The sequence below is a fragment of the Hippocampus bargibanti genome, linkage group LG03 (genome assembly GCF_051943395.1).
Source record: "Hippocampus bargibanti isolate YZ-2025 linkage group LG03, ASM5194339v1, whole genome shotgun sequence".
NCBI classification, from domain to species: domain Eukaryota; kingdom Metazoa; phylum Chordata; class Actinopteri; order Syngnathiformes; family Syngnathidae; genus Hippocampus; species Hippocampus bargibanti.
Window position 1 is genome coordinate 7,107,505 of NC_142736.1, and position 13,961 is coordinate 7,121,465.

Sequence of the window (13,961 nt, forward strand, 5' to 3'; positions counted from 1 at the left end):
TAAAATGATACATAATAAAATAGCAGAATGAACTAGACATTGAAAGCAATTTTAAACAAATGGGTCTTGAGGTGGGACTTGAAAATAGGGAGGGAGTCAATATTACGGATGTTGGGTGGAAGTGAATTCCAGAGTTTGGGAGCAGAGCGGCTGAAAGCTCTGCATCCCATCGTGGTGAGACGGGCAGAGGGCACATAGAGGTGAAGGAAGAGGATCTGAGGGACCAAGAGGGAACAGAGATTTGAAGCAGGTCAGAAAGATAAGGAGGGGCAAGGTTATGGATGGCTTTGAATGTAAACAGAAGTATTTTGAATTCGATACGATGTTTAACAGGTAGCCAGTGGAGTTGCTGGAGGACAGGGGTGATGTGGTGAGAGGAGGGGGTTCTAGATGATACGGGTTGAAGAATTTTGGACAAGTTGGAGTTTATGGAGAAATTTCTGAGTGATACCGAAGAGAAGTGAGTTGCAATAATCGATGCGGGAGGTGACAAGACTGTGGATAAGGATAGCAGCGGAGTGAGGGGTGAGCGAGGGACGGAGACGGTCAATATGACGGAGGTGGAAATAAGCAGACCGAGTTATGTTATTAATATGGGACTGAAAAGATAGTGAGCTATCGAGGATGACACCCAGGCTCTTGACCTGAGGGGAGGGGGACACGGTTGATCTGTCAATGGTGAGAGAGAAGCTGTTAGTTTTGTGGAGGGTGGATTTGGTACAGACAAGGAGAAGTTCAGTTTTTTCACTGTTAAGCTTGAGAAAGGTGGAAGAGAGACGTCGGGTTTGCTGGAGAGGTAGAGTTGGGTGTCATCCGCGAAGCAGTGAAAGTGAATGCCAAACTTACGGAAAATATTGCCAAGAGGAAGTAGATAGATAATAAAGAGAAGTGGCCCCAGGACAGACCCTTGAGGCACACCAGAGGTCACAGGAGAGGACCGTGAGGTGAACGAGTTGATTTGGATGAATTGTGAGCGATCAGAGAGATAGGAATGAAACCAGCGGAGTGGGGTGTGGGTGATGCCTAGGGTGGAAAGTCTGTCGAGCAGGATATGGTGGGAAATGGTGTCAAAAGCTGAGGTCAGGTCGAGAAAGATGAGGATGGAGAGTGAACCGGCATCGGCTGCCATAAAAAGATCATTCGTGATTTTTATGAGAGCCGATTCAGTACTGTGGCGGGGGCGGAAACCAGACTGGAATTGTTCGTAGAGGTTATTGTGAGTGAGGTGTGAGTGAAGCTGGGACACAACTGTCTTTTCAAGAATTTTGGCGATGAATGGAAGGTGGGAAATTGGACGTAAGTTATTGAAATCGTTTGGGTCTGAGCCAGGTTTTTTCAGGATAGGAGTGACAGCTGCGGTTTTGAGTGGGATAGGAACAATTCCAGTTGATAATGAGGAGTGAATAATGGTAGAAATAAATGGGAGAAGAGAGGGTAGGCAGGACTTGATGAGGATAGTAGGGAGGGGGTCGAGTTGACAGGAGGAGTTATTGGATTTGATGATAATGTCGGAGATTATAGAGGGATTGGGGAGTTCAAAAGCGGAAAGTAGTTGGGAAGGAGTAGAAAGGCTGGGAGAGGGGGGGGGGGGGTACGGAGGACCCGAGGTGCTGATGGATGTTGTTGATCTTTTCACTAAAAAACACAAGGAGAGTGTTGCATGTCTCAGAGGAATAAAAGTGTGAGGGGAGAGAGATAGGAGGTTGTGTGATTTTGTGATAGAGGGAAAAGAGGACCCGTGAGTTTCCAGGATTAGAGTCAATGAGTCCAGAGTAATATTGCGATTTTGCACGTGCGATAGAGTCCTTGTAATGGGTGAGGTGAGTTGCGTACATGTCCTTGTGAGTAGTGAGCCCGGACTTCCTGTAAAGTCTTTCAAGTTGGCGAGTTTTTGTCTTGATGGAGCAGAGATGGGCGGTGAACTAGGGTGCGGACCGGGTAAATTGGACAGACCGGGACTTTACAGGAGCAAGGGCTTTGAGGATGTTCGTGAGGTCCGCGTTGTACCGGGAAACAAGTTCATCAGGGGATGCGTTGTAGTCCGGAGTCAGGGTGGCAACGTTGATGTCCTTGATGTTGCGATATGTGATGACACGGGGGGGAAGAGGGTGATGGAAACATTGAACGAAACCAGGAAATGGTCTGTTATAGGAAGTTCATTAGCCGTGCATTTTTTTGGGATAAGGCCAGACATGCAAATGAGGTCCTTTTATGTGGGTAGGAAAGTCCGAGAATTGATGCAGACCAAAGCTGTCAAGTGAGGAGGTGAAGTCTTTAGTGAGGGGAAGAGTGGAATTGTCCATGTGGATGTTGAAGTCGCCGAGAATAATTACATTAGGTGACAGGGTGGAGAGGTGTGTGAAGACATCAGAGAATTCTTTTAGAAAGTCACAATGTGGTTTTGGTGCACGGTATACAGTGGCAATGACAGTGGGTGAGGGTCCAGAAATTTTACATGCAAGGCATTCAAAAGATAGGGTTTCCTGGAGTGAAACTTGAAGGATTTTCCAGTTCTTGCGGTAAATTATCGCGAGACCACCTCCGCGGCCTGAGAGGCGGGGCTTAAAAATGTAAACAAAGCCTGGCGGAGTCGCGTCATTGAGCTCGGAGAAGTCTCCCGCCATTTGCCAAGTCTCATTTAAACAAAAAAAGTCAAGCTTACGGTCAATGAGAATGTCTTGGATAAGACACCCCTTTCCCGTAAGCGAGCGGACGTTGAGGAGGCCGAAGTTGACGCTGGTGGCGTCCCCACTACGAGGCGCATTAGCCGACCTAGCCAGGCCGACTAACATACGGTGATCGACCGAGCGGCTGCTCCTTCTGCGCGGCTGGCGGACGGATGACCACAGGGAGGTGATATCCTTGGAGCCATCGAGGTGAAAGCCTCGACGTGATCCGCGGTGGATATACCTCCGGGAAGGGCGACGAGCGATTTCCGGGAACCGGAGAATCGCTAGTGGCACGCTCGTCCATCGGGAGCGGAACTTCAGCAGCTCCGCCGCCGAGTACTGTAGCCGTCCAACAGGTCGATGGAGAAGCGACATGATATTCACCAGCAACACCGAGAGAGAGGCAACGGCCAGGTTAGCCCTCGACAGCGGGAACAGGTAGGTGGAGATGATAACGCGGCTTCGTCTGTGATCCGGATAAGCGACCGGAATCATGAGATGGATCGATGGCCAATGTTCGTTTGGTGATTGTCTGGCATTCCCAGAGGTTCGTGAACCATAAAAAAAGCTAAACAGAGGTTAAAAAGGCTAAAAGAAGGTAAAAACATTTGGCGGGAAAGCAGAAGCAGCCAAAGCGCGCCAGCGTACGCTCGTCCAAATTATAAATTAAATGTATTATTATTAATATTGCACGTCCCACTTTTCAGTTTTTTATTTGTTAAAAAAGTTTAAATAATCCAATAAATCTTCCACTTCATGATTGTGTCGCACTTGTTGATTCTTGACAAAAAAAATAATTGCATATCTTTATGTTTGAAGCCTGAACTGTGGTGAAAGGTATCACGACTCAAGAGGACCGAATACTTATGCAAGGCACTGTAAATAAGATGGTGTTTGCAATGTTTTGTACATGCATCATTAAACAGGTGATAAAAAGTAAAAGATTTGTCTACTGTACCAAGCACATTGCCAGAGGGCACTTCTTCTAGCTCTTCCAGTTCTCTGCCCATGAGCAGGTAAATGTTTTCAATGAAACAACAGGACAGATGAGGCACTTCGGGTAAACTGTCAGAAGGACTGCATTGCTCAGGCAGCTGAAAGACACAAGAGAAGGAAACAAGTACACAAACATGAGTTGTCAAGCAAAATCACTTGTCACTTCAGATTGTTTTTTTTTCCGCTGTGATTTTGTGTCTGTTTCCAAGTCGTTAAATGAATCATGTAAATGTATCCACTGCGAGACTAATAAAGGTAAATCCAATCCAATCATGACACACTTAGTTTTCTTTTCGACATTGCTGTAAAAAAAAAATTACAGTAAAGTCTCGTTATATCGATATTCAAAGGAGTCCGAAAAAATATCGATATAACCGGGACTATCGATATATCCGACCCTGTTTGCATGTAAATTTCTCCGTGCGTGCATAGAAATAGTATCGATATAACCGGGACTATCGATATATCCGATATCGATATAACGAGACTTTACTGTATCTAAATTTGGTTTAATTTTCCAAAGACAATCATCAGGTGTCTATCTCCTTTATCGACGGTTGTTCCAATGGTAACTTTTTACTCTTGTGTAGCTGCCCCAAGTAAAGCATTCACATGCACAGTTATTCCGGTGTAGCCCCTAAAAACAGTTTAAACCTGTGCGAATGTAATCCTGTTCAGGATGTGGCTTAAAAATTTGCCCCGGAGTAAATGTTTGTTTGCGGGGCAACAGCAATATAAAATGGTGAACGCTCCACGAGTCGACTCGCCACATGACAGGGTGCTACAGTTAGATAAAGTGGTTAATCGGCGTGCTAACCACTCAACTACCGGCGTGCATAATAATAATAATAATGACAATGATAATGATAATAATGATAATGATAATAAAGTAATCTCTTGCAACTTTGCGGTTCGATTATCGCGTCCCAGATATTTTTCGAACCTAAAAAAAAAAATAGCCCGCAAATGGCATCGAAAGTCACTACAGTACTTTAAAACTACAACAGTTCACAGCGAGTAGCATACAACATTCATTAGATTTACTGTTGTTATTTTGTCATTTATTCATCCAGTTTCAGGCGTTACTGTGCTGTAAATGCACAAAACTCAACATTAGTTCCGCAACCAAAACCAGCGGTTTAATTTGGCCTAACCTGACAATGAGTCGACGATAAATGTACCGCATTTTCTGCACAAAAGGCGCACCTAAGAGCTTTCAATTTTTTCAAAAGCTGACCATGCGCCTTATAATCAAGTGTGCCTTATATATGGATCAATATTGCAACAGGCCTCACAACTACGGCAAGCAGCCGATATTCCATTTTCCCCGTAGAAGTAGTGTGCAGTGCATGCTAGGATATATAAAACGGCATCAATAGATCATCCAAAGCTAAACTGCAAACTGCGTGGGAGCGGTGGATGCAGAAGGTGAACACACGTTCATCAAGACGGGGAGACAGCGCCGGATGATATACGCCACTATCGGCCAGTGGATCGTAAATGCCTGGGCTGGTAGGAAGGCAGGAATTGTCACTGAACTGCCAGACAACAACAGCGACACTGACTCCACGAATGACGACTTGGATGAGACGGAGCCAGGCGTGTTGGATGCTGCATTCGCTGAGCTGTTCATTTCGGACATGGAAGAATTCCAGGGATTCGTCGATGAGGATTGAATTGATCTTTACATGTTTCCTTTGTGTGTTTACAGTTCAACAAGTTTGGTCATATTGTGAATATGGACATTAACGCATGAACAACAGTTATTATGCTATTGCTTTAGAGTTATTATTGTTACTGCTTTGCACTATTAAGAGTGTTAGTATATAGTGATTGCGCTTACATTTAATTTACCGTAAGAGCATCAGAATGTTTTTTATGCTTACTGAATGGAGGAAAAGTTACCCTCCACTATGTGATATAAATGTTGCACTACATGTTAGTTTGCTGTTGTTAAAAGATAAACTGTGTCACGAAAATATGAGTACTTTACCTCGGAGAAAATAATAAAACAGTTGTTTATTCATTTTGGGAGTGAATGGAGTTGTCAGAAAGCTGATTTGTAATCTATTAATAAAGTTTGACTGACCTATCTGACTGTTTTGTTGACATTCCCTTTAGCGCAGCACGTCAAAGCAGCGTCTAGCACGGGATGCATAACGTAATGCGGTGTGCCTTATACAGTGATAGCTTGGCTTACGAACTTAATTGGTACCCAGACAGAGTGTGCAAGGCGAAAAGTGTGTATCCCAAAATTTAATTTGCCATACGCAACCATTAAAATGAGAATAATCCGTTCCCAGTTCCCCATAAAACAATTTTCTACTTTCTTATTTTCTAAGCTTTAAAACTACACAAAAGATACAGTATTGCATGTATAATAAACGTGGTATGGTATTATAATTAAATAAATAAACAGTACTGTATAATAAAGTTGTTTTATTTACCTTTGTGATGGTCATTGATGGCTTGATAAAATGAAGTGGCCGATTTCCTCAGCATTAAACGCTTGATGAGGAACGTCACCTTCTTCTTTTACCATCTTGAGGAATGATCCCTTGTAGGTGCTTTCTCTGCGATAATTTTATCTAGTTCCTTATCAATTGTGTTCTGTTTAGCTGGGTTGATAGCTTTTTGCATCAAGTGTACAGATGGCTTGTGCGGGTTGTTTGCGGAGCTTGATTGATGGCATATTTTAGCCTAGCAGCCTACACTCTGCCTTTGAACTATCAAAGTTGAAACTCTCTCAATGTTGTCTGCCTGTCTCTTTAATGTTTATACCAACTCCCCTCACTGCTGCGTTCTTGACCAATCACGTGGCTTTAACAGAAGACTGGGGGCGGAGAATAGAGGATTAAAAAAAGTCGGCAGCCATTTTCTTTTTGGAGAACGGCTTCTCTCTCTTTGTGCTTCACTCTGTCTCTGTCTGTAAACCCCAACTCCCCTCACTGCTGCAGTCTTGACCAATCACGTGGCTTTAACCGAAGACTGGGGGCGGGGAATAGAGGACAAAAACAGTTGGTTGCCATTTTATTGTTGGAACGGGCTCGTTCGCGAACGACACATCACGCATTGTGGCAGCTCCGTGTGTATCCCGAAAAATAGTTTGTATGCCAAGGTAATATTTTCATAAATTTAACGTTCGTAAGCCGAAAAGTTCATAAACCAAGGAGTTCGTAAACCGAGGTACCACTGTATATGGAAAAAAATGTATAATATGTTATTCATTGAAGGTGCGCCTTATAGTGCGGAAAATACAGTAAATACAATTTTCATTATTTTGCTTACTGTACATTAATTGCTTTGACTTTGTTTACATTGATGTGATGCCGCGCTGTCGAGCATCCTTCTCCAATATATTCACTCTCCTCTGGACATGTAAAGAACACTTTTGAAAAACCAGCTTAAGTTCCACATACTGTATGTCAGATATAAATCTTTTTGAAGAGTTTGATAAAATATGGCCTTGAGGAAAATGCGACACATTTTGAAAGTAAATTGAGAGTAACGGCCTTCTTGGTTGGTTCCATGTATGGCTCCAAGAGACTATTATTTGTTGTGGTGTTGTGGCTCCCAGCTTTCATCGACTCAGATGAAAAAAGAACTGCTTTGTTTAATATTTATTTGGGTCGTCAGTGAGGTTTTTCTTTTATTTTTGCACAGTGAATGCAAAATGATAACAACAACAACAATAATAATAATAATAATAATAATAATAATAATAATAATAATAATAATAATAATAATAATAATAATAATAATAATAATAATAATAATAATAGGGCGGCCCGGTAGCCGAGTGGTTAGCACACCGGCTTCACAGTGCAGAGGTCGCCGGTTCGCGTCCCGGTCCGGCCTTCCTGTGTGGAGTTTGCATGTTCTCCGCGGGCCCGTGTGGGTTTTCTCCGGGTCCTCCGGTTTCCTCCCACACTCCAAAAACATGCATGGCAGGCAGATTGACCACTCCAAATTGTCCCTAGGTGTGAGTGTGAGAGTGACTGTTGTATGTCTTTGTGTGCCCTGCGATTGGCTGGCAACCAACTCAGGGTGTCCCCCGCCTCGTGCCCGAAGACAGCTGAGATAGGCTTCAGCAACCCCCGCGACCCTAATGAGGAATAAGCGGTACGGAAAATGAGATGAGATAAAAATAATAATAATAACAACAATAATTAAAGTATTTTTTGCTATGTAAATTTCTCTACTGCGAGACTACTGCAAATCCAATCCAAATCCAATCCAATCCATGCCTGATGTGTGCGCACATTAAACATGCAAATCAAACCTGTGAAAATGGAGGACACTGATTTGTTGTGGTGACCCCTGAAGGGAAAAGCTGAAAGGAAAATGAGTTTTTTTATTAATATTTCGTTTACCATGCTCAGGCCCTGGGCAGGATCATACTTCGGTCCGAGGATGAATATTCTTTGTCCTTTCTTCACGACTCCACTGTATACCCTGGCAAATGCGATGAAGGTCTCTCCTTGCTCCTCTGCCTTGGAGTCTTTCAGGACCTGAGGTTCCATCTCGCCTGGTAAAAATTAGAAAACATATTCAAGGTTTTCCTCTGAAAGGATATATAACATTACTTTTTTTGTAAAATCAATCTTCAATCAGTGTGCGCAAATAAAATTCTGCAATACAAATCATGATGTTCCAGAAATCTGCTGAAGATGCTCGTCAGGCTGACAGAGAAAACACTTTTCGGCCGCTTGTATCCGAGATCTCGTTCTTTCGGTCATAACCCACAGCCCCCGACCATAGATGAGTGTTGGGACATAGATTAACCATTATATTGACAGTGTCGCCTTTTGGCTGAACTCCTTCTTCAGTCCGCATCACAGCAGACGCACGTCGATCGGTGCGACAGCTCCGCCCCTCCCTTCACGGAGTGTCCAAAACATGCGGCCGCAAATCTGATGATACAACAATGATCACACTGCGGCCAAGGGTGTCAAGGGTGCTAAGTGCTCATGTGCCTTTATGTTTGAACAAGGTGTTTGCTATAGACAATGAGTGTCGCGCACAGAAGTCCAATAACAAATCACCACTCGGCTTCTGATCGGGGGGGGGGGCGTTCGACCCAATCACGCCACTCCAAGTGTCAGTGTCATTGCCCACATGAGCAGTGAAATCACCCAGCAGAACAAGGGAGCTCCCAGCAGGATTACTCTCCAGCACACCCTACAAGGACTCCAAAAAGAATGGGTACACCGAACTGCTGTTTGGTGCATACGCACAAACAGTCAGAACCCGTTCCCCCAACCAAGGCCAAAGAGAAGAAACCCTCTCGTCTACCGGAGTGAATCCCAATGTACAAGTAGTGAGTCGGGGGGCAATGAGTATGCACACACATGCTCTACGCCTCACTCTGAGTACACGCTGTACTATATTCCTGAACTCATTTTTTTTTCTGCATGACCTCACTTCAACCTTTTTTGCATTACTACACTACGTCACTTTACACACGACACTACCTCACTTTACATTCACAATCTAAATGTATTGTCTGCTGTCAATTGTCTGTCTTTTTTAGTCACGTTATAAGTATATTGCACGATGGGTCCGAGAGGACAGTAATTTCATTTGTGCTGTATGTCATGCATATTAGCATATTTGACAATAAAGCTGACTTTAATAATATGACAATATAATGACAATAAAGCTGACAACTCCAGAGTGGAAGAGAGGCGAACCCCTCTTGAGAGGGGTGGTACCAGAAATCAGGCTGTGAGTGGAGGCAAGTCCGACTATATCTTGTCGGAGCTTTTGTACCTTGAATACCAGCTCGGGCTACTTCTCTGCAAAAGAGGTAACATTCCACGTCCCAAGAGGTTGCATCAGTAGCCGAGGATTGGACAGCCAGGGTCTCCACATTTGTCTGCCATCCAGCTCACATCGCACCCAACCCCTTTGGCCCCTTCCTTGGGTGGTGAGCCCTTGAGATGTGGCACCCACATTGCATCTTCAGACTAAGCCCGGCCGGGCCCCATGGGTGTAGGCCTGGCCACCAGGCGCTCGCCAATGAGCCCCATCTACGGGCCAGGCTCCAGGGAGGGATCCCGTCTAGGCAAGGGAAACTCGGTTCCATTTGTAGTTGTATTAATTTCATCCTGTCTACTAATATTGTAATGTCATGAGAGGCTAGCTCTCAGCGGGCAGGACAAAGAGCACAATGGGCGACAGGTTGAATGCAAACAAAGGTTTTAATAAAGGGTTTCAGGGGGAATTCACAAGCAACAAAGGCAACAATAGCGTCCTTTCCAATTCTTAAATCATAATAAAGTCTCTTCTGAGGTGAAACTGAAGACGGAGTTATTTTCCATGTGTTTCTAGGCCTCACCCCTCTTGATGTCCTTCCTAGGTAGCCTAGCCACCATTAGCAAGGTTCCAAATCCGGTGTTCCGTGCTCTGGTCCCAGCTGGCGACGAGTTTCATGCAGCAATCAGTTTCTCTGTGTTTCTCCACAGAGGACAACAATGGAGCTTGTCTCCCCGGCCGCACACTCAGAGGCTCTCTGGCCTTAAAGGCCATGCATGCCAATCAAGCCACGATCAGCCACAGGTGAGGGGTTTGGATTGCTGCCTTCCACCAGATGGGGCCAAAACTCTCTCTAGGTAAAGCCATCTTCGTGGAATGCATTTCCCCTCCAGGACGCAGACTCTCGTGACATCACAGTATCTAATTTAGAACAGATTCTTTACTGTTAAATAATCTGTTCTAAATTAAAATCGGTTCCATTTATGTTCGTTGTCACGAGGGCCCGTCTGAGCCACGGTTTGTCTGGGCCCCCATCTAGGATTTGTTTGCTATGAGTGACCCTGCAAGAGGCTTAAAGCCCCAGACTCCTAGTATCATCTGCGGTAAAGTGACGGTAATTTGAAAATACATTTCCGGCATCCGGAACCACTTTTGGTCACCAATGTGTTTCCACATGGACATCTGTAGCTTTAGATGGTCTTCTCCTGCATTAAAATGTTGATGAAGATGGATAGAGTTATTAAAATACGGTTTTAGATATTTCTGCCAAGATTGTAGATTTGAACCTAAGAATGTGCCCCACATGTTAAAACACAGGCAGGTACTTTGGTGGCCATATGCTACAGTTAACAACACCAGAGCTTTAAATTAATGTTTTTCAGTGAATGCATGCATTTGCAGGGGGCACACGTGTTCTACTGGATTGTCGTGACTGCTCATTGCGTCTTCAAGGCTCTACGGCTAATTTAGATTAGCACAACTTTCTGCTTGCGTCTCATTGCAAATTCATGAGCAGTGATCGGAATGAGTGTAAAGTCATGTGATTATTATGGCCACCTGTAGGCCATGACACTTGACCCAGAGAGAAACCGAACAGAGCACCATATTGGTTTGTATGAAAAGGTATTTGAAATAATTGTGAACTTTAAAAAGAGAATCATGTGACCAGACATCAACCATGGCAAAATTAAATGTTAAGTATGTATTAAATGTTATGTGTGTTATTAAACATATGTGTGTAGATATGTTCTTATCACTGTCAAACTATTTAATGGAGGGAAATACAATTTGAATTCTGTAAGTATGGGTAGATTGCTAAGGTAGTCGAGGGGATAATCAATTAATAAAAGTCAATTTCTAAAAATCTTGCATTTTCAAAATAATTATCAACAAACACCTGCATGGTCAACAATCATGAGAATGGTATGGACATTCCGAAAAAAAGTATACCACAGTAAGTGAAATGGAAAAGAATATAGATAAAGTGTCCAACTTGCCTTTGTATAGTGCTGCCTGAATATCCACAGGATTGTTCACTGAGTGGTTTTCCCGTCCTATGGTTGCAGTTTGTTCAGCTGCCTTCCTTTCAACATATCTTTGCTTTGCAAGTTCCCTGCGCTGGGAAATCTCTGCCTGAGTCAAGGGGCTAAATGGAGACAGAAACGGAGCATTCAAAGCCAAGTATAACAACAGTAAATATATTGTAATGTTCATTGCACCCATGTGTGTAAACTGCTTTTCCAATACATTGGAACCTCGATGAAACAGACGGAAGGAGGGGAGGATATGTCTATGAAAGCCATTTGATCTGTTTTTTTTTTTGAAGCGCATCTTTTCATAGCTGAGGTTCACTTTGTACAGTTTAACATTTTTGAGAAGATAAGAAAACCTTTGTCTCACAATGGACTCATTTGGAATATTGAGAGCAAAAAAATTGAGATAATTAATAACTCTTCTTTTCCTTTCGGCTTTTGCCCTCAGGGGTCGCCACAGCGAATCAATGTCCTCCATCTATCCCGGTTTTGTGCATCCTCTTCTCTCACACCAGCTACCTTCATGTCCTCTTTGACCACATCCATAAACCTCCTCTTCGGTCTTCCTCTCGGTCTCCTGCTTGGCAGTTCAAGGCTCAGCATCCTTTTCCCTATATAGTCTCTCTCCTCTGGACATGTCCAAACCATCTCAGTCTGGCCTCTCTGACTTTCTCTCCAAAGCCTCTAATATGAGTTGTCCCTCTAATGTACTCATTCCTGATCCTATCCAACCTGGTCACTCCCAAAGAAAACCTCAACATCTTCAGCTCTGCTACCTCCAGCTCTGCTTCCTGTCTTTTCTTGAGCGGCACTGTCTCCAGTCCAAAAATCATGGCTGTATACACTTGTATACACTCTGACCATGGTTGTATACACTTTTCGTTTCATCCTAGCTAAAACCCTCACAAGGGGTCCTCACTGCCAGCGTCATCCTACACACCACCAACCTATGCTGTCTGGCTACACTCTCACCAACCACTACTTTGCAGTCACTGATTTCCTTTAAATGGCGCCGTTGACACAAAATGTAGTCTACCTGTGTACTTCTGCCTCCACTCTTATAGGTCACCCTATGTTCCTGTCTCTTCTGAAAGAAAGTATTCACAATAGCCATTTGCATTCTCTTAGCAAAGTCAACCACCATCTGTCCTTCAGCGTTCCTCATCTGGAGTCCAAACCTGCCCATCACCTCCTCATCATCTTTGTTTCCTGCGCCAACATGTCCATTGAAGTCTCCACCAATTACAACTCTCTCACTTCTCGGGATGTTCTGTATGACTTCATCAAAGTCCAACCAAAACGTCTCCTTCTCTGCCAGCTCACATCCTACTTGTGGGGCATACCCACAAACAACATTGAACATCACACCTTCAATTTCTAGCTTCAGACTCATCATTCTATCTGATACTCTTTTTACTTCTAAGACATTCCTAACAAACTCCTTTAAGACAACCCCAACTCCATTTCTCTTTCTGTCTTCACCATGATAGAACAAATTAAACCCTGACCCTAAGCTTCTAGCCTTGCTCCCTTTCCACCTGGTCTCCTGGATACACAGTATGTCTACCTTCCTTCTCTGCATCATGTCAACCAGCTCTCGACCTTTACCTGTCATTGTTCATACATTCAAAGTTCCTACCTTAGTACTATACTCTTGGCGTTCCATTTCTCCCTTTTCCTCCGGGCACACCTCCCTCCTCTCCTTCTTCGACCAACAGTAGTCCATTCTCCACTGGCACCCTGAAGGTCAACAGTACCAATGGCGGCCGTTGTTAACCCGGGCCTCGACCGATCCAGTATGGGATTCATAGGTTGATTCGCATATTTGTTTTGGCAAAGTTTTTTACGTCGGATGCCCTTCCTGACACAACCCTCTGTATTTATCCGGGCTTGGCACCGGCACAATAACACACTGGCTTGTGCCCCCTTGTGGCTACATTGGAGATAATTAATAACTATAATACCTAAATAATGGAGTAGTCACAGCCAGTACAGAAAGAAAATAATCATAAATTCCTCTCAAAAATGCATTTTCGTGGGGGCTGCATATCACCCTATTCAGTCATGCTATGTCTGAATTAATCCAAGCTGTGACTGTAAATAAAAAGTGTGGTGTGATTTACTAGAGGGTCCCGTTAGCCAGGAAATAACTTGTGAAGAAAGAAATAATGTCATTAAACTGTCAAGTTTGTACCATGAATGTGTGGATTAATGATATCGGGTCAGAAATCGCTCTTTCACACCGCAGAGAAGATTGAAGAAAAGGATTGGGAAGCAATTCCGACCATTCGTAATTATGTAAATGTTTTCTTGAAAAGTTCGTCTTGTAAATAATAATAACACATTTCATTTATAAGCGCCTTTCAAAACTCTCAAGGACACTTTACTGTCACACAATAATTTTTATGCGGGTGAGCAGTGGCTGCCACACGCGCCAGCGTTCACTCAAACCGGAAGTAATATAAATACGAATAAAACTAAGTAAATAAACTGATGGAGAAATAAT

The 13,961-nt window shown here is 43.6% G+C and overlaps 1 protein-coding gene across 1 annotated transcript in view; it reads right to left on the minus strand.

Moving 5' to 3' along the window:
- The window catches only part of efl1 (elongation factor like GTPase 1), a 99,882-nt gene that overhangs the window by 41,641 nt on the left and 44,280 nt on the right, over positions 1 to 13,961 (minus strand). The window contains exons 13-15 of the mRNA XM_088991771.1: positions 11,420 to 11,568; positions 8,039 to 8,193; positions 3,628 to 3,763 (exon numbers count right to left, since the gene is read on the minus strand). Of these exons, the coding sequence (XP_088847897.1) occupies positions 3,628 to 3,763; positions 8,039 to 8,193; positions 11,420 to 11,568 (440 nt within the window). The remainder of the gene's footprint in view (positions 1 to 3,627; positions 3,764 to 8,038; positions 8,194 to 11,419; positions 11,569 to 13,961) is intronic.